A 21,335-nucleotide genomic window follows, 5' to 3' on the forward strand; every position below is an offset into this window, starting at 1 on the left:
TAAGTGATGGAATAGTACTACTTTGGGGAATTTTTGAAATAGTTTCTTTGTTGTCAGTGTTTCACTGTGTTTAATTGCCAGGGATGCTCTCAAACTTCTGCAACAGAAGCGGAAGGGCAAACCCAGTGAATTGAAACCTGTGGTTTCTCCAGCTCCTCCCCAGCCTACTGCAGTGCCTTCTGCTTCTCAAGTAACAGCTGTGACTTCTGCTTATCCAAGGCCAGCAGTTCCACCAATTTCCACACCAGGACAACCTGCTGCAGTGGTAACGTGTCTGTTAAGTCCTCAACATTGCTACAGCTAAATATTGCTATGCCTGCTTAAGTAGCCATATGAGATTTCCAGAACTGGAGGGGCAAAGGAAGCTAAGGCCACCCAGATGCCAAGCCCAGTCATGGGCAGTTTTTAGTATGTTTGAGTGATTCTAAAGCAGTGTAGTTTAAAATGCAGAACGCTTGAAACTATGGTCTGCACACTACTTTGTGTAACTTGCAAATTGAAGCCATGAAAAAATTTACATTGCAGGCCTTAGAAGGAGGAAAAGTCAGAGAGGCGGCAGTTTTATTTCAGTCCCCAAACAAGAAGATGCCACTAGTTTGGAAATCAACAACACATCCTTTCCCTCAGTCCCTGCAGGATCAGTATGTCAGTGTGTATTTCCAATCTCAGAGAAATTTGAATCCTGATTTTTTTTTACTCTACTTCATTTGTTTGCTTTCCTGCAATATAAGTCTATGTAAACGTCCATTGATGAGTTATCAAGAAGTGAGGAAGGGAAGGGCTTAGTACTTGCTTTGAAGAGTAATTTTGCAAATGGTAGCACCTAAATACAGTTTCTGTGTTAATTTGAAATGTTAGAAATACTAGAAATTAGTTTTTAAAGAATAAATGCCCATGCTGAAATGCATGCACGTTAGTAGAAATTGAAAAGCTTTTGTGAAAAATGGGGGGGAAAACCTTTCTGGCTCTAGAACTAAATTTGAAGTATCTTTACAGGCTGAAGCTTATCATGTAGTTGCAATTCATAATATTCAGAAAATGCTGCTTTTTTTTTTATACTGTACAAAGAGCCAAAGCACAGAAATCTCAAACTTAGATATTTTTCCTTTACAGAAAAAAAATGTTTCTATGATTGTACCAGAATGTACATATTGCAATTTGTTGTGTGTTGAGTACTACTCAGTATGTAGTATATGTGCTGTAGATTAGGTATACAAAATAATGTTTTACTGAATCACTTCTTTTCTTGCTTTCTGTGATATTTCACTGATATTTCAAGAGATACCTTGAAAGCTGGCTTGCTTCTATGAAGAGGTTGGGAAAACTTCTGCGTTGAAGCATTACTGAATATATCTGGAATGAGAGAGAAGAATAGCAAAAAAGATATGCAGTAAAGCCTGTGTTAAGGGACCACTCAGGGAACTGAAAAAGCAGTAGCTTACTGAGGGAATATTGTATTATAATTTAGACGGAACAAAGCATATGCTAAATATGCCAGGTCTGGCAGATGGAATAGTGCTAATATACTCTGGCTGAGAATTAATACCTGAATATTTGGAATTTTTTTTTTTAAGCAGCCTGCTAGAATAGTAGGATTAATTCTATACTGTAAAATGAATCTGTCTTTATTCTATAAAACCTCCTGTAATGATCACAGTTAAGTGGAATAGACTAGAATACTCAACGGTCTTAATCATATTAATTTCAGTAGTTGGAATGTATCGCTTTTTGATATCTAGGGGATGTTTGAAGTGAGCAAGAGTCACCATCAATGCTGGAGTCCTATTTCAGCAAAGGGGAAGTATGTTTGCTCTCTTGATATTTAATATGCTGCATATGTTTTCTTTCAGGGCACATTCACAGAAATCCCAGCTAGCAACATCCGAAGAGTTATTGCTAAGAGATTAACAGAGTCTAAAACTACTATACCTCATGCATATGCTGCTGCTGACTGTGACATTGATGCTATTTTGAAATTAAGAAACAATTTAGCCAAAGGTTAGTGATTAAACTGATTTAATATAGCATGTGGTACTAATGCATAGTTTGTCTTGTTTACATAATCTTGCCCAGGAGATGTAGATTTTTGTATAGGCAGAACACTATGCATTCAAATAATCTTTTTCGGTATTCTGTATGTTGTACTCAAGCTGTAGTTCCCTGTGATTGTTGAATTGGACAACTTATCAAGATACAGGAAGACAGAGGTGTTACTTTGCCAACTAACACAAGACGCTGTAGACAACTGCAGTTTAACACAGGACTGCGCATTGTCCAGTAGGTTTTTGTTTCCTTCCATCCAGATGCAGCTATATTTAGCTTCCTGATGGTTAAAATCTCAAATTATTCATGTGAAAGATAGTAGGGGAAGCTTCAAATTTAAGTACACTCATGCTCTGTCCTTCTAGGTACAATCTTAAAATTTAGTTTTGCTGGCCTCTTTGTTGAGTGTACTGGAAAAGGAAAGCTAAAGCAGTCTCTCAAATTCTGGGTGAGAATGGCTTTATCCGTGGTGAGGAAAGGAAGCAAATTTTTGGCACATGTCAGCCAATGCATGGTAGATTCCTCCTGAAAGCAAAGTAATGGTATTAATGTGAAGGAGGCAGGGGTATGTCTTTTACTGAAATTTATGTATATGCTTAAAGCTATGTTAAGCTGTTGGAATAGAAATATGTCCCACAGAAAACTGCGTAATTTTAAAATATACAATAATTATTTCAGTTCAAGAAGGACAGGGAACTGCTAGAGAGAGTCCAGCGCAGAGCCACGAAGATGATTAAGGGAGTGGAACATCTCCCTTATGAGGAGAGGCTGAGGGAGCTGGGTCTCTTTAGCTTGGAGAAGAGGAGACTGAGGGGTGACCTCATTAATGTTTATAAATATGTAAAGGGCAAGTGTCATGAGGATGGAGCCAGGCTCTTCTCAGTGGCATCCCTTGACAGGACAAGGGGCAATGGGTGCAAGCTGGAGCACAGGAGGTTCCACTTAAATTTGAGGAAAAACTTCTTTACGGTGAGGGTGACCGAACACTGGAACAGGCTGCCCAGAGAGGTTGTGGAGTCTCCTTCTCTGGAGACATTCAAAACCCGCCTGGACGCGTTCCTGTGTGATATGGTCTAGGCAATCCTGCTGCGGCAGGGGGATTGGACTAGATGATCTTTCGAGGTCCCTTCCAATCCCTAACATTCTGTGATTCTGTGTGATTCTGTGAATAAGAATTGTATTAAAAGCTATAAATCCCAATATATATATGTGTAAATCCCAATTTTCATAATGTATCCACTGTGTCTTATTTAGACAGAAATGTTTGTGTAATTTTTCCTTTTGTCTCAACTTGTATTCACTGAAGTGACTTATTTAGAAAAAGTTCACGAAGTTTAAGGTCATAATCAAAGATTGTTTTGTTTTTGCTAAAACTGGTTTTATTCTTGCTAAAATCAGCTGAGTGTACTGTGCAGTAGGATGTTTTAATAGTTTCAAAATTAACTATGTAGAGCATACATTTAAAAAAACAAGAGGATTTTTCAATAGAACACTCTTCAAGCAGTTACTTCATTTTCACGCAAAATACCACAAAAGTGTTGTTTGTTTAGTGTCTTTTTGTTTAAGGACTTCTACTTAGTTGGGTAAAAAACCTGAATGAAAATTTTTATTACTTTAACATCATAATCTTCCTAATTTAAATAAATTTTATTATATTTAGAAATATTCAATATACTGATTTTAATGTTGTCTACAGGAAGTGGCTCCAGTTTCATAGTTCCTGAAGGTATTAAACCAAAACCTGTGGAAACTCTGTAGGAAAGCATTGTTTTATATTGGGTCAGTTCTTGCAATTGCCTGCAGTTACTATCGTTTTTCCTTCTTTTTTTTTTTTTTTTTTTTTTTTTAACTTGGTAGGTGGTTTAATATTCTGTGAAGAGGATACCAACACAGTGCAACCTATTTATAAATACCAGTGTCAGAAATATGGACACAATGTTTTCATAAAGCTTTGATATCTGCAAGTTAATTTGATCAAGCCAGATTTACAACTGAGTAAGTTAGACTTCTGTTAATCTAGGGCATCTTGCTCTTCAGTAACTCAACTTAAGTTAGAGGATTTTCTGAAAATTGTATCTTTTGACTCAGATATTTAAGCCTGAGGAAAAAATTATTTTGTAATGTAATGTTTCTTTTTTTCCATCACACTTATAAGGCTATTTTCCATTAAATACACATCTTGAACAAAAATTTAAAGGACTGTAATGAAATAAGATCAGAGAGAGAATTGTTTTTCCCAGTTTCCTTCCTTGGTTGGGGAAGGGATATTGGGTGAGAGAAAAACTGTTATTTAGCTCCGGGTGCAGGCTAAACAAAGACAGCTGGTCAGCCATCCTGACAAGGAAAATCAAAACTTTCCCCAACCAGTTAGTCCCCAGTACAGCAACAATTGCCTCTGAGTCTTTTGCCACTTTCTTCATTTTGTTGATCTGATCCTGAGGTAGCATTGACACGTTTGGGATGTGGATGCAGCACTTGTCTGTTGACAGGTTTAAGACTCCCCATACACCTTTCTCCTTTAGTAACATCAAATCTAATACAGCATCAGTGTCCACTGAGCACCATATTTGGCAGTTCCTCATGAAATGTTAGAGCATAGTATAGTGCCATTCCAGTCCCCACCCTGTGATGTCATCAGTGGGTAGGAAAAATACAAGTTCAATATTAGGGTGAATCCTGCTATCACTGTTGCCACCACCCTGTCATCCAGGTCCTGGTTGTCACCATTGCCAGTAGGAGCACCAAGGTGGTCTGTTTTTCCATTGTCCTGTAAGAAAACAAAGAGCTCGGCTTGGCTTTGAAACCAGGCTTCAGGGTTAGACGTCAGGGATTATCCACTGAGCACTAATACAGTGGGGTTTTCTGCTCCCATCCAGGTCTTCTCAGGCATATAAGCCTCTGGGTTTTGCCAGGGTCATGGGTATAATGCCAATGGAGGTTAGCTTCACCATTACAGGTCGGCCTCCATAGTAGCGAGAAATGGTCCCTTTTATCATCTGGTATAGGGTTGACGCCCGCTAATGGTCTCATAGGACAAAACACTCAAATTTTGGGATTTCCATAACTTCCCCAGCAGTTGTTAACGATAAAGACCACCTGTGGCAACCGTATGTCCCAGTTGTGGTGTGAGATGTCAGCATGTCTTTTAATCAGACCATTGATTCATTCGACTATGCCATTAGCTTGAGGATAATATGGTATATGGAACACCCATTTGGTGCCTTCCTCTCGAGCCCAGTCTTGCACCACTGTGGCTGTAAAATGTGACCCATTATCACTTTGAATGCACTCGGGAGTGGGTAAAATACTAAACCACTTTCTCAGTGCTTGAACTGTCTGATATCTGGTAGTGGTACTAACAGCTGTAGCTGTAGCCAGTCCTGACACCACCTCTACCCCTACCAAAATATATCTCTTTCCATGGGATAGCTTTAAAGGACCAATATAATCAGTTTGCCAGGTGCTCCAAAGAGCCTTGTCTTGTTTGATATGCTGGGCTGGGGCTTGATTTGGGTGGTTGTCCTTAAGCCTTATCCGACATTGTAGACAAGCTGTAAGAACTGTTTCACATCTTTTCGTAGACACTGGCCATCCCCGAGACCAACACTCGTTGGTCAGTTCTCCCTGGGTGACCTCGCTTCATATGCAACCATTCAGCCAAACAACTCCAATCTTCCTTGTCACTATCAACTACCTTAATTTGGGCTAGATGATCCACCTGTTGATTCCATTTTACATCGGGGGTTCCATTTCTTGCATGTCCTTTTACCCACCCCACCTTTAGAGGTCATGATCTGCCTATTTCTAACAATAGCTGCCAGTCTATGGCTCTCCAGACTTTTGTACGGCCTATTTCCCATTGATTGGATTTCCATTGACATATCCATTCAGTGGCATCCTTATAGGTTGCATAGGAATCAGTAAATTATGGTGGCACCATTCTCTGCTGCCAGCAGGAGGGCACGCAATTCTTCACCTGTGCGCTACCTCCTCCGTAATCATTTTCCCAGTACCAATTTCCAGTGTTGCCACTTTATATTGCCACCTGGATCCCACTCGATGGGCAGATGCATCTGTGAACCACACTCCTTGTGTATCTGAGCCTGCGGTCAGTTCAGGCACCTCTTTGATCGGGGAAGGTCTATAGGGTTGGCCTAACAAAACCGATCTGGATTCACAGGTTGTTGGAACTTAGAGACCCTAACTGGGCCCTCTTTCAGTTGCAGTAACTGACTAACTCCTCCTAGGTAGGCATACCACTTCCATACTGTGGCCTTTTGGCCTACCCGCTTGGGAGGGGGTGATCCCTTGAGGATTCAATTCAGCAGAGGGAAAGGGCCTTGCACTATAATATCTTGCGAAATATGTAACTTCTCTGCTTCCTTGACTGCCATGATAAGTGAGAGGAGTCAGTTGTTCAGTTTCCTTAAAGGAGGTACATGAGAATAATAAAGGTCTACCCAGCCCACTCTGTTCCTTTTGGAATACACCGCGATAGGAGGCATGTTCTGCAAACCCCCATTCTACCCTCAACGGGTCTTGTGAGTGTAGTGGACCCAGCCTCTGATAAGTCTTAAGTTCATCCTTTAGGACATTAAGGGCCTCTGTATGTTGTAGAGTCCAATCCATGCCCTGTTTTTCCACAGCAGGGCATACAAAGGGCAGGCAATCACTGAGAACCCAGGTATATGCTTCCTCCAATAGCCCAATGTACCTAACAGCTGCTGTAATTCTGTCTTATTGTCTGGAGTTTGCCCCTTCTGTATAGCTGACAGTGTATCATCAGGTACCACAACTGCACCAGCTATCCACCAAGCTCCTAGGAATTTAATCTCTTGTCCAGGACCTTGACATTTGGAAAGCAGCATGTCTAACCCGTTCTTAGTTAGCAGATTCCAGATGGCCTCAGCCACTTGCCCTACCTGTTCTTTGTTTTCTCCGCCAACTAGAATATCATCTATGTGTTGATATATGTGGACGCCTGATGGCACTTCTGTGGTATCAAGAAGTTTAGCTAAGGCATTGTGGACAATGGTAGAGGAGTGTTTGTATCCCTGAGGTAGTCTGTTAAGGGTGTATTGTGCTCCTTCCCAAGTGAAGGCAAATGAGATTATCCTCTTCTTTTAGGGGAATCGTAAAAAATACGTCCTTAACATCTAAAGTGACCATCCATGGCTGGGTGGCTGGCTCCATTGCCATCATCACTGACGTTATGCTCGGGACAGCGGCAGGTAAGGGTGGAATTTTACTATTCAGTTTTTGATAATAGTTAGTCACCATCGTGAACCAGCCAAACTGGGGAATTATAGGGAGAATGGGTGTGGCTTATTGTCTGTCTTTTTTCAAGTCATTAATGACTTCCATAACGCCCCGTTATGCTGCGCTTGGCAAGGGTTATTGGGAAACACAGGTTACGCTGGATGGTGGCAGTGTGGGAATGAGCTGCAAGGTTCTGATGTGAGTGACTTCCACCCCGCAGCTTTCGAAACTCCACACACGGCCATTGGACAGGTGCCACCGTTTACCCGCTAAAATATTGAACCCAAGTATGTTCCCCTTATAAGAGCTCAGGGCAACTTCCACTGCCGTCATCCGCTTTTCCCCAGGCAGCCAAAACTGTGTTTGGCCTAACGGAAACATCTCTGCTGCACCTGTTATCCCTATTACATTGATGGCTTTTCTCATTGGTTTGATTCTGAGCTCATCTGCCTACTGCTTGTTTAAAACACTGATTTAGAAGCATAGAATCATAGAATTGTTTTGGTTGGAAAAAACCTTTAAGATCATCAAGTCCAGCCGTTAACCTAGCACTGCCAAGTCCACCACTAAACCATGTCCCTAACCACCAGATCTATATGTCTTTTAAATACCTCCAGGGATGGTGACTCTACCACTTCCCTTGGCAGCCTGTTCCAATATCTGACAATCCTTTCAGTGAAGAAATTTTTCCTAATATCCAGTCTAAGCCTCCCCTGGCACAACTTGAGTCCGTTTCCTCTCATCCTATCACTTGTTACCTGGGAGAAGAGACCAACACCCACCTCTCTACAACCCCCCTTTCAGGTAGTTGTAGACAGCAATAAGGTCTCCCCTGAGCTTCTTTTTCTCGAGGCTAAACAACCCCAATTGCCTTAGCTGCTCCTCGCTAGACTTGTGCTCCAGACCCTTCACCAGCTTCGTTGCCCTTCTTTGGACTTGCTGCAGCACCTCAATGTCTTTCTTGTAGTGAGGGGCCCAAAACTGAACACAGTATTCGAGGTGCAGACTCACCAGTGCCGAGTACAGAGGGACGATCGCTTCCCTAGTCCTGCTGGCCACGCTATTTCTGATACAAGCCGGGATGCTGTTGGCTGCCTTGGCCACCTGGGCACACTGATGGCTCATATTCATCTGGCCATCGATCCACACCCCCAGGTCCTTTTCCGCCAGGCAGCTTTCCAGCCACTCTTCCCCAAGCCTGTAGCAGTGTATGGGGTTGTTGTCGCCCAAGTGCAGGACCTGGCACTTAGCCTTGTTGAACCTCATACAGTTGGCCTCAGCCCATCGATCCAGCCTGTCGAGGTCCCTCTGCAGAGTCGTCCTACCCTCAAGGAGATCAACAGTCCTGCCCAACTTGGTGTTGTCTGTGAACTTACTGAGGGTGCACTCGATCCCCTCATCCATATCATTGGTAAAGATTTGGGTTCCTGTGTCAGTTAAGAACTCAAAACTTACTCGCTCTGGATATACAGGAATATGTTTGTAAGGTTCCTTGTCAGCAGACCACTGGCAAGAATTCACCATGCAGAGTGGGCAGTCTGAACCCCAAACCGTAACTTACAGTTTTTTAAACCTGTTGGTTCCTCTTGCAGGTGCGTGAAAGAGTTAACTGTGCTACGCCCGTGTTTGTGGCCCCTAGTTTTCCTCTCTAGTAATTCCAACAGTTTCCGGATATGTTCGGTGGGTAGCCCATGCAGCACTGCCTGGGGTACCCCTAACGCTAACGCCTTTCACCAAAGGTCATTCCTTCCTGGATCATAGGTTCAGTCTGGTTTACCTCAGGAGGGTTCAGACTCACAGGGGCGGGCAGTCGGGGTGAGGTTTACGACTGGCTTGTCATACCCTCCTGTTCCCATCTATGCCACTGCCAGGATCAGCCCATCCCATCTCACACCCGTGAGTGACTAGATTGTGTAATGTCTCTGCCCAAGTCAGCACGTGCGCGGGCGTACCCTGGGGGTTTTGCTGATTGCGTTCTATGGCCCTCTGAATCCTTTCTCTGAGAGACTGCGCATGTATTTTTGAAGTGCCCTGTAGCCCTCTAATGAGTGGTCTAAGGTGTCTGGGGTCTACTGGCGCGGCAATTGGTACCCCGTACCACCCCCTCTCATACATTGATTGGATGCGCACAGCCTTTTGTACTCCTTCTGCTAACTCCAACAGTCATTTTACCTGTATAGTAACAGGCTCCCCTCGCTCTTCGGGGTCCACACACCCAGCCCAATAAGCCACTTGGGACATGATCAACAGGTTGCCTGCCAGCCCATCACTCAGAAACACTCCAGGGCCCCAAAACCCTCCTGCCTCGTCATCACTTATCAGTATCCGATCATCCCCGCATTAGAGAGACTCTCCACAAATACTCAGTTTCGGTTTCACCCGGCTTGTGCAAGAACCTGGCTTTGAGTTCACTGAGCTCGGGTCCCAACCAGGGGGTGATATGGACGGTGGTTCGGGAGTTCCCACCTTGTGGACCCATTTGCCTCTCTGTTTTAATAAGGGGTCACACTTCTTTTCCCTCCAGTTCCTGCCTTTCCTCAGAACTATTTTATCATGATCTCCCCAGATGTCCCCATCCCAATCCTCAGAGTCTGTGCCCGTGATTAACTTTTGGATTTGGACAATGCTGGGGGGCTTTTTCGCTTGTGCTAGCATGATCTGAATTTTTTGTTCCAGCAGAGGCACATGCTTGCTTTCTTTTTTCAGTTCTCTCTTCAAACAATCTATTTCTAATTCTAACATTCTGGAACAGCCCTGCGCCTGAATTAAACAGGCACCTAGGATGGCACACATTGTTCCTTTACCGCTGCCATCCCAAAAAATTCGCAGCTTTGTTCCAGCCTTTCTGCGACTGCCTCCGGGTCAGACCACTTCTGCTTCACCCATTGTATGTCTGGGGTAGAAGTTCCAAAACTTAGGAATTCTTAAGGTGGCTGTGTAGTATTATTCCTGCCTGACTTCCAGACTTGTGGTTTACTATTGTTCGTCAGAGTGCTAAGTAATTTTGGTTAGAATAAATCTCATTTTAAGTGCCTGCCCTGTCTACTTTGTGGGTGCCTCCACGACAGTATCCCAGGGAGATATACACTTTAGTTTGCCTCTTTATTCTTAGGTGCAAAGTATTCATTGCACAATGTGCATTAAATAACTTATCTGTAATAAATAATCTGGTAGAGAGCAAAACGTTGTTTTCTGTCACTTAGGAGACAACTGTCAGTTTCAAGTCAATGAAATATAGACTCCAAACTCACATAAATACTTCTGACCAGTGACACTTTGTGAATTAGTAATCTCAAAGTCATATTTTTATTACTGTAGCTTTGGGTGATGATCCACAATTAGTTGTTCTTTAAGCAAATTATGATGGAATCTTTCAGTGATTTGACCAAAATGTTCTTGGTGCTGTTTACCTGTCTTTATTTCTTCTTACGATTTTTTGTTTGTTTGTTTGTTGGGTTTTTTTTAGCATGATGAAGGAGAATAGCAGTAGAACAAGAGTTGAAAGATATCTTTAGCCTTTTTGGTTTTTGTGGGGAGTTGTTTGTTGGTTGTTTGTTTTCTGAAAAAAATGGTATTGTAATTGCCCTAGATAGAGTGCCTGGGTCTTCAGAAGCTTTCTTGGTCCCATCTGTGAATGTTTTGTATGACAAGAATGACATAACTCAAATGAGTAATTTTCTTGTCTTCAGGGAAAGGCAGGCACGTTATCAATCCAATATTCACTGCATATTATTCCAGAAATAGCTTTAGGTAGGTGGGGTTTTTTTTGTTGTTGCCCCACACCCCCTCCACCCCGTAATGATAGTATAGCTTTTATATGTGGCATCTCTTCCAGCTTAAATCTTTAATAGGGTTCCCCTGCTTGGGTCATCTAGATGCTGGTGCTCAACAGCAGAGGATTTTTGATTTACTGAAAGCTTTTGCCTCTGGGGCAAGGTTAAAAAACAGCTTGTCCTGGTTTGGCCTAAACCAGGCCGATTTTCCTTTCAGTGATTTTTGCTTTCAGCTAAGTCTCCTCTAAGTAACTGCACTTTCTGAAACTAACTGCATGTTTGCAGACAGTGTCTGCTTCCAGGACTGATAACGCTCGAAGTTTGTAGTTATCGCTGAGGCACCGGTAGGGATGTTGTGCAGTAAGGCTCTTGCTGTACTTATTCTTAGAGAAACCAAGGTCACTGCTGAATTCCTCACTGCTTACAAGTGAAGAGCCGAAGGGGGGTTGCAGCTGCAGTGGGGAGCAGACAGGGCAGGTGACCCAAAATTGACCAATGAGGGTATTCCATCCCATACACGTCATTCTCGGTATAAAGGGGGGGGATCACGAGGGTCTCGCGCTCTTTCTGCTATGGCCGGTGTCCAGGGAGGACTCCGTCTGTTTTCCTGCTGCCCCCGATCCCGATCCGTGCATCCCTGAATACAGCTCTCGACCGTTGCTAGGCCCAGCCTGGGCCTTCCCGGAGCCTGCCCTGCAGTGCCGGTGGTGACGTGGCTGACTTCAGGGGAGCTCAATCTTGGTTTTGTATATATATTTGTATATATTTGATTATTTCTATTATTATTATTATACTCTTTTTCATTATTATAGTTTATTAAAACTGTTTTAACTTTCCAACCCGGAAGTCTCTCTCCCTTTTCCCTTTCCCTTTCCCTTTGGGGGGAGGGGGGGGGATAACAGAGGGCATCTGCCACAGGTTTAATAACTGGCCCAGCTTTAAACCGTGACACAGCTTTATTATTATCACAGTGCAACATCAAAAAGTATCTTCAAGGTCCAAGTTAAATTTCTTTACATGAATGGGTTATCTTGTGGATGTGCAGAAAAGGGTTTTCAAGGTTAACCTAATGAAGTTAGCCTTGAAACGTTCTGTATACAGAGGCACCAGCTAGGTTTTAGACACATCTGTGTTCATATGGTGATATGCCTGTCTGACGAAGAAGTTGATACTCTTCTCTCTTTCCTTGACCCATGTTTTTGTTGCCATAACAAAAGATCTGCTTGCAACCAGGTATTTCTAGCAATTTAGGCTGTTTTGTTTTTCCTGGGGGTACCCCAGTATAGACATCTTTTGATGTGGCATTATAGCACAGGACATAAGCCCTCCAGGAGTATTAGGGTACTTAATAATCATTTGCTGTTCCTGAAGCTTTACCCTGTGAGTGAATTTTCTCTCAGCTTAGTGTCATGGACTGTACATTTAGGAACTAGAATGCTGACATTGGAGGGCTACTGTTGTGTACGGGTGACTAGCCCACGCTTGTTTATCCATTTGTGAGGTCCTGAATTAAATTAGACTGGTATATTCAGATTTTCTACATGATGATAGAGGAGCTGCTTCTCCTTTCAGTGGAGTCTTGAATGACTACTTTTTAATGCAAGAGTTCCCAGATCATTTTTCTACCTGATTTGTTTTTTTAATGGTATCTCATTCACAAGTTAATGTCAAAGACAATCTATGATGTTGATATTTTCTTTAAACAGCAGCAGGTCTTGAGAAATGAAGTAAAAAATTGTCTTAGAAATGCTTACTTAAAATTTCTCACATCTCTCTTGCTGATGGGTGTTCTTAATACTTTTTTAAAAAGTAGGGATAGGAAAAAGCCATGTGTCTTTGCATAAAATTGAATTCTAGAGATGGGCCTGGTAGATTTTTTTCTGATGGAAATTATGGTGGCTTCTACTACGTGATGAGAAGTAATATGGAAGTTTAATGCAGCATTCCCTACTGTAAGCTTCTTTGTTTTGGGGGTAAGATATAGCAATTATCCCTACTGTAAACTTCAATGATTGAGAGTAAAATATTATCAGACATACTTCATTTAACTGTACTTCTATATTTTCACTGTATTCCTGCCCCCCTAGTGGACAGTGATATTTTTGCCAAGGGTTAGGAATGCAATACATAAATCAAAATATAAAATACCAAAATATATTTGATGGTTAAGATACAGGTTTGTCTGATGTGAAATTCTGTCAATGCAACACAGTACTTGCAAATTCCATTGTGTTACTTGAGAATTCTGGCTCTCTTCTTATACATAGATTTCTAATCATGGCAAATGTTGCAGGTCAGTAATGTGGTAAGTGGATACTTGGTTCATTCCTCCAAATTTATGATCACTTAAGAAGATTTCACTTAACATAATTATCTATAAGTAATTTTCCCTTTACAGAAGCATTTCTAATGGTATGTGTATTACAAGCTGTAAACCAGACTCGAAAATGAAGTAGTTTTGCTTCTTGATCTGTTCAGCTGACAACAGTGATGATGGTAGCAGAGTAATGTAGCTTTTTTTATTGTGAGAATGATGCATTTAATATTGTGTAAATATCATGCACCTTCAGGATAATCTTGTAGCAACTGTGGCATATTCTGCATTGTATCTATAGTCTTTACTTCTGCTGCCAGTCCTGATCTTAGTTAGTACTTTTGGTCTAAAACTTGGAAAAAAATAATACAGAGCAAATATAGTAATTGTTTCCATCCATCCTTTCTCCCAAGCTTTTGGGGAAAGGAAGCAAATGTACTAAGTGTTATGCAGTATTTCTTAGGCTCACATCAAAAAAATCCAGTCCTCTCGAGGTTATTTTATCTATTTGTTGCTAATACTGCCTTTGTGTGTAGCTTTGCTTTTAATTTAACAGCATTGTCATCATATTATTTTGCAGCCTGCTTTAGAATTTATTGTTAACCCATTTTAAGGATTGACAGATGTCTTCGCCATGCTAATCTTACATTATAAGGCCCCAAAGGTCAATGGGGAATAACATACTTCTGATTTATAGCTGAATAAAAGCTGATCTCTGCAATTATTCCTGTTAATGCATCACACTACATAAAGAATAGTAGCGTCCACTATTGTCTCTATATATTTAGAGCTTCCAATAGATTTCTGCATAGACAGCAAATATGTAAAGCATAAAACACATATGGGCTGCTACTTGTAAGAATAAGGAGTAATACTCAAGTTTGCAGCTTTTTTTATCTTTTAGCTAGCAAGAAGGTCTCTGCTCAGGAGACTTTTCCTTGATGATACACCTTTTGTTCCAAGGGGGAGAAAAGTTTTCTTGCTTTTATGATTGTAGTTTGAAGATGAATTACTTTCTGGCAATGTTTCAAAGAAGCAAATCTGTTGAATCACTGGAATCTTGTCATTGCACAAATGCTGATAAAGAACTCTTATGAGCAATGATTGTTGTCTTTTTTTCTGTCTTTTTGCAGATGACATTAAAGTATCTGTAAATGATTTTATTATCAAAGCAACTGCAGTCACTCTGAAGGTAAGTGAATAATTGACTTTAAAAAAAATGTATTTTATGGTAAACTGCCAAGGAGACGAGAAGTATTTTGTGAGCCTATATGGAGATATGAATGTGATCATAGCAAAGCTTATAATTCTTTATCATTTATTGTCAGGGTTTTTTTAAGCTCTCCAGGTAAAATTGTCTGCACTGTCTATGCTGTGGACTGTAAAAATGAGAACTTCTTAATAAAGATCCACTTATTACAGTTATCATCTGCAAGTAATAGTAGATGCTTTGTCAGCAGACTAAAGCAATTGACAAGATGTCTTCTATTCTTTGCTGTTGCATCTTATTTTCTCTTACAGTTATAAACAAATATTTATCCAAGTCTTATACCAATCATGTGTATTACCTCAGATGTATTCTGATGGCATATTCAGTGGCCTCTGCTTTGAATTAAAAATTCTTCAGGCAACCAATCTTTGCTCATTGCTAAGAACTGTCATTGTTGCCTTTGTCAATGTAAAAGTTAAACAATTGCAATGCATCTTGAAGTTAAGATCTTAAATTTCATTAGGGTCTAATTCTATGCCAAACCACAGAGGCTTCACAGTCTCTGTAAGCTATTTGTGTGTTCTCTGGTTAGAACTGCGTACATTACCTTCCAATTTGTGTTGGTTGCTCTGCTTGCAAAACACTCCCAGTGCCACTTAATTTTTTGAAACTGGAAGGTTTCAGACATCCTTCTTTAGGAGAACGCCCACGCTTTGGATATCTCGCCTCTTAGTCCAGAGTGTCTCAAATATAATCACTTGGAAAACATAATGTGGAGTTGAGTTAATCTTATTTCCAAACTTGTGAAAAGAAAGAACTGTGATGTGGAATGTTTTTGGTTTAAATTCAGTTTTCACTTAATTTTAGAATAAGTCATAGGTGGGAGCTCAGACCAGCTTGAAGGCCAGTATTTTTAAGGTTCAGGAGGAAATACTGTCTTTTAGTGATCACTAACAGCTGGAAAAGATCTCTGTCATGCAGAATGATAATTAAGGGGGACACACGCTTGATCCTCAAACTATCCTATGGAGTTTGTCCTCATCATCAAGGCAATGTAGTTATGTGTGGCAGTGAATGAATGCAGATTTTGAAGCAGTTTGGTATTGTCATGGATTTGTTACCTGTACGTTCTTGATTGCACAGTGATCACACCTTCTAGCTATATGGTAAATGCCTAGAAAAGCTAAACTTTTCTGGTATCATCGCATCATTTGAGCAGCGGGTTCTAAAAGCTACAGACAGACAAGATCAAGCAGAACAAGGATTCAGACTTAGCTCACAACAATATAAAAACATCAGAAAGGGAGTGAGAGCCATTTTTCTCATTTGCCAGGATTATTTTAACTATTCAAAAGCTGGAGGAGGAAGTTACATTTAAGTTGGGGAACTGTTCCCATGGATGTATGGAATTAAGAGATAACACAGCACTGGAATGGACTTGGGAAATTTCTAGCTCAACATGATGTAAATATTAATGTATAATTACAAAAGCTATAGAATTATGCATAACTGCAAGAGCTATAGGTCTTGACAGAAAATAGACAGGATTCTAGGCAGTTTCATAAGCAAGTGCCTGAGAGAAATTCTGGGCATTGGATAGACTGGAAAAAACTTCCCAAGTTATTCTAGACCTGAAACAGAAGGAAGAGGTAAATATGCTTGCTATGCATTTGTTAGATGTGAATGTAGCAAGAAGCTTCTTTTTGTGGCCTAATGAGACCCTATGTGAGGAAATGGTGAAATCCAAAAATTACTGTGAACTGCTAGCTGCAAGCGTGGGATAACAAATCTCTGCACCAGAGAACAAGTGAAAGGAAAAGGAGACAGAGAGAGAGAGGAATGAAAGATTAAGTTTTGTTGTTTTTTCTTCTGCACAAAAAATGACCCATCTTTTCTGGTCTATCAAGAAAGATAATGGGATGTAATCCTAGTTTACAGTTAGTCTATATGTGAAAGAATGACCTGAATACAAGCATTCAATGTACTTTTTATTACTTCTGCTTATATAACAAGTTTTTTGTTATTTGTGGGTTTTTTAAATTGCTGCCTAAAACTTAAAAGGTGAGTAGCTTCCTGTCCATTTAACTGTTAGGCTGATTTACTGTACTTTGAAGGAGCATACATGTGGATTATGCATGTTGTTCTTTGCCATGACCGTGTCCTGGGGTGCATCAAGCATAGTATTGCTAGCTGTCGAGGGAGGCGATTGTCTCGCTCTGCTCTGCACTGGTGCGGCCTCACCTTGAGTACTGTGTGCAGTTTCGGGTACCACAGTATAAAAAGGATATGAAGATACTAGAGAGTGTCCAGAGGAGAGCCACAAAGATGGTGAAGGGTTTAGAGGGGAAGCCGTACGAGGAGCGGCTGAAGTCACTAGGTCTGTACAGCCTGGAGAAGAGAAGGCTGAGGGGAGACCTCATTGCGATCTGCAACTTCCTCACAAGGGGAAGTGGAGGAGTAGGCGTTGACTTCTTCACCCTGGCGACCAGTGACAGAACTCAAGGGAATGGCAGGAAGATATGCCAAAGGAGATTTAGGTTGGATATTAGGAAAAGGTTCTTCACCCAGAGGGTGGTGGAGCACTGGAAACGGCTCCCCAGGGAAGCAGTCATGGCACCAAGCCTGACCGCATTCAAGAAGCATTGGGACAATGCCCTCAGACACATTGTGTGAATTCTGGGGTTGTCCTATGCTGGGACAGAAGTTGGACTTGATGATCCTTGTGGGTCCCTTCCAACTCAGGACATTCTATGATTCTGTGATTCAAACCAAGATTTTCTTTGCCATTATTTAAAACAAGATTTCCTTATCTGCCATCACAAAATGACTTAAATTCATAGAATCATGGAATGGTTTGGGTTGGAAGGGACCTCAAAGATCCCTAGCCACAGGCAGGGACACCTCTCCTCCAGACCAGGTTGCTCAAAGCCTCATCCATCCTGGCCTTAAACACGGCCAGGGAGGGGGCAGCCACAACTTCTCTGGGCAACCTGTTCCAGTGTCTCACCACCCTCACAGTAAAGAATTTCTTCCTAAGATCTAATCTAAATCTACCCTCTTTCAGTTTTAAACCATTCCCCCTCGTCCTGTCACTACTTGCCGTTGTAAAAAGCCCCTCTCCCACTTTCCTGTAGGCCCCCTTCAGATACTGGAAGGCTGCTATGAGGTCTCCCTGGAGCATGCTCTTCTCCAGGCTGAAGAGCCCCAACTCTGTCAGCCTGTCTTCATAGGAGAGGTGCTCCAGCCCTCTGATCATCTTCGTGACCCTCCTCTGACCTGCTCCAACAAATCCATGTCTTTCTTATGTTGGGGGCCCCAGAGCTGAAAGCTGTACTCCATGTGGGGTCTCACAAGAGCAGAGTAAAGGGGCAGAATCACCTCTCTTGACCTGCTGGCCACGCTTCTTTTGATGCAGCCCAGGATATGGTTGGCCTTCTGGACTGCAAGCACGCACTGCCAGCTCATGTTGAGCTTCTTGTCAACCATCACCCCCAAGTCCTTCTCCTCAGGGCTGCTCTCAATCCATTCTCTACCCAGCCTGTATTTGTGCTTGGGATTGCCCCGACCCACATGCAGGACCTTGCACACTTGGCCTTGTTGAACTTCATGTGGTTTGCACAGGCCCAGCTCTTAAGCCTGTCAAGGTCCCTCTGGATGGCATCCCTTCCCTCCAGTGTGTTGACCACACCACACAGCTTGGTGTCATCGGCAAACTTGCTGAGGGTTCACTCGATCCCACTGTCCATGTCGCCAACAAAGATGTTAAACGGGACCGGTCCCAATACCGACCCCTGAGGAACGCCACTAGTCATTGGTGTCCACTTGGACATTGAGCCGTTGACCGTAACTCTTTGAGTGCGACCATCCAGCCAATTCTTTATCCACCGAGTGGTCCATCCGTCAAGTCCATGTCTCTCCAATTTAGAGACAAGGATGTCGTGCGGGACAGTGTCAAATGCTTTGCACAAGTCCAGGTAGATTACATCAGTTGCTCTTCCCTTATCCACCAGTGCTGTAACCCCGTCGTAGAAGGCCACCAAATTTGTCAGACATGATTTGCCCTTGGTGAAGCCATGTTGGCTGTCACCAATCACCTTCTTGATTTCCGTGTGCCTCAGTATAGCTTCCAAGAGAATGTGCTCCATGATCTTGCCAGGCACAGAGGTGAGAATGACTGGCCTGTAGTTCCCCGGGTCTTCCTTTTTCCCCTTCTTGAAGATCAGGGTTATGTTTCCCCTTTTCCAGTCAGTGGGAACTTCAGCAGACTGTCCTGGTTTGGACTAGGATGGACTTTTCAGTTAAGTTTCCTTTAAGTGTCTTGACTTCCTGAAGTTGACCACACACACTTGTTGCTGCAGGAACTAGGATCCCTGTTGGGTGTCTTTGTCCCACAGAGGAAGGGGCTGTAGAGTGCCGCACCTGTGGGGAGGGGTGGACAGGACAGGTGACCCTAACCTGACCAACGGGCTATTCCATCCCACCCATGTGATACTCAGTTTAAAGCTGAGGGACCACGAGGGTCGTGCTCTCTTCCCCTATGGCCGACATCCCGGGAGGACCCTGCCCGCGCTCCTGCCGCCACTCCTGAACTCGGTTCCCTGCTGCCGCGTGTGCTCCGGGACTGCCCCGCGCTGGCCCTGCAGCGTCAGCGGGGACGTGGTCGTCAGCGGGGGGGAGCTCAGTAGCGGTTTCGTGTGTAGTTCATCATTCATTATACTCTTTCTTTTCCTTGTTATTTTTTATTAAAACTGTTCTAACTTTCCACCCCGTAAGTCTCTCTCCCTTTTCTCTTTTCCTTTCCCCTCTGGGGAAGGAGAAGGTTAACAGAGAGCATCTGCCGTCTGTTTAACCGCGTGCCCAGCCTTAAATGGTGACACCAATGAATTCCGTAAATACGAATATTTTGATAAACAAAAATATTTAGTCTGTGATTAGATTTGTATTCTCTTTTGTACTATTTTCTGCTGACACTTATGATACAGAATTTGAATCTTGAACTTAAGGATTAGATAGTTCTATGCTGTGAACATGAGAAAGTCATCTGTAGCATGTGATTTTTAACTTTCTTAAAGGAAATTCAATAGACAAACCTAGTAAATGATAATGCATACAGTTTTGTAAAATCAGTGTGTCTTTGGTTATAAATGAGTCAGTGTTCCAGGTCTGATTCTGAGAAGCTGAAGTTCTTATGCATTGGGTTAGAAGAAATCGAGATGTTTTGTTTTCTGGGTTTTTTGTTTGGTTGTTTTTTATGAGACATTAATATTGTTTATTTGGAAGTAATCATTAAACTATTCTGTCTTATCCTATTGCTTTGTTACAAATCTATGCTAGCATTTGTTTACTATTAAAATAATAAATTAAACAGATTTAACTCAGTATACCAGGAAATAAGTTCATGATGAAGCTCATGTCTCAACTACTTTCTGTCAGTGTTTCAGGAAAATATGTGGACTACTAGTTTTAATAAGAAAACCCACCTCTACCTACTCCTCCCCACCCTGAAATTCAGTGGTGTGAATACATTTGCATGTTTAAATTCAAGGCAGTATTATTGACTCTTTTCTGGGCACTGTTCATATTTTGTTAATATTTTCTTTCTGAACAATGCAAGACAAATGCTCTTCTGGCTTGAATGAACTGATAGCAACTGGTGTGAGATTTTGTGATTGGTTGGCAAACACCTCAACATACTGCTTCTATGAATTCTTTAACATGCTAAGTTTCTCCTTCACAGTTCTTAGGTTCACAAGTCCAATTATGATTTCTAATTTTCGGCTTGGTCTCACCATTTGACAGCCAGAGGTTTGTGAACATGCCACCAGATAATAGCCCGTTAGAACAATTCTGGCTGTCTGGAACAAGGAGGGAGGAGTAAGGCTGGAGGAAAGAATGAAAGCTTCCAGGCTTATATCCACAAGTGGTTGGGCTTAAGTAACAGCCGCTATAGCAGGTGTCCTTTAAAAATAAACAGTCTTTCATTGCTGAAGTGAAGGGAGAAGTAATACTGTCTGGTCTACATCAAAATTAAGACTGTTCTAATCATATTGAAGTTGATAGGAGAGACTCCTTGTCTGTGCTCTCTCTTTTGGATACCTTATATAGAGAGCCATACTTGCACAACATCCACTGGAAGGCATCTTACAACTGTGTATACTGTGGAAATTTCCTGAAGTTTATTTAACTTGCAAAGAGGAGTACTGCTTTCCTTTTTTTTTTTTTTTTAAAATATACATTCTGGTGTTGAAGAATAGGAGCTGAGAGTACTGTTACACTACTTCTAGGAGTAGAGTTAGTTTAGATAGAGATAAGTAGTGGAAGTAGTTTAGATACACATAATGTGTCCCTCCCATACTTTTCTCTGGAATACCGTCTTGACTATGAAGTCAACTTCCTAATTCCTAATTTCATTAAGGTCACTTAATACTAATCTTGGATTTATTTGAAATAGTACCTTCACAGTATCTATGACCAGTTACCTGAGACTTCCCGTATATGTTGGGTTATTTTTTTCCCCTGAGCTGTTTCAGCTTTATATAGTAAATTCAAAAACCTCATTGAATTTATAAGTAAACATTATCTCAATTTTAATTGAGTCCACACGCACACACAAAAATCTGATGCATTTTAGGGGAACCTCATTTGAATAACAGTGAGTGTACCTGCAGCATATTCTATTTGTAGCTTCCTTTGTTGAGAGTCATGCTAGAGACACGAATGGAAAACACCACATAGG

At 41.9% G+C, this 21,335-nt stretch overlaps 1 protein-coding gene across 3 annotated transcripts in view; it reads left to right on the plus strand.

Annotated features, from left to right (window-relative positions):
- The window catches only part of PDHX (pyruvate dehydrogenase complex component X), a 73,009-nt gene that overhangs the window by 35,273 nt on the left and 16,401 nt on the right, over positions 1 to 21,335 (plus strand). For all 3 annotated transcript variants that reach the window (XM_068400173.1, XM_068400170.1, XM_068400171.1), the window contains 3 exons: positions 82 to 265; positions 1,851 to 1,998; positions 14,523 to 14,581. In XM_068400173.1, the coding sequence (XP_068256274.1) occupies positions 82 to 265; positions 1,851 to 1,998; positions 14,523 to 14,581 (391 nt within the window). The remainder of the gene's footprint in view (positions 1 to 81; positions 266 to 1,850; positions 1,999 to 14,522; positions 14,582 to 21,335) is intronic.

Source organism: Nyctibius grandis, chromosome 4 (assembly GCF_013368605.1).
Source record: "Nyctibius grandis isolate bNycGra1 chromosome 4, bNycGra1.pri, whole genome shotgun sequence".
Classification (NCBI taxonomy): Eukaryota; Metazoa; Chordata; class Aves; order Nyctibiiformes; family Nyctibiidae; genus Nyctibius; species Nyctibius grandis.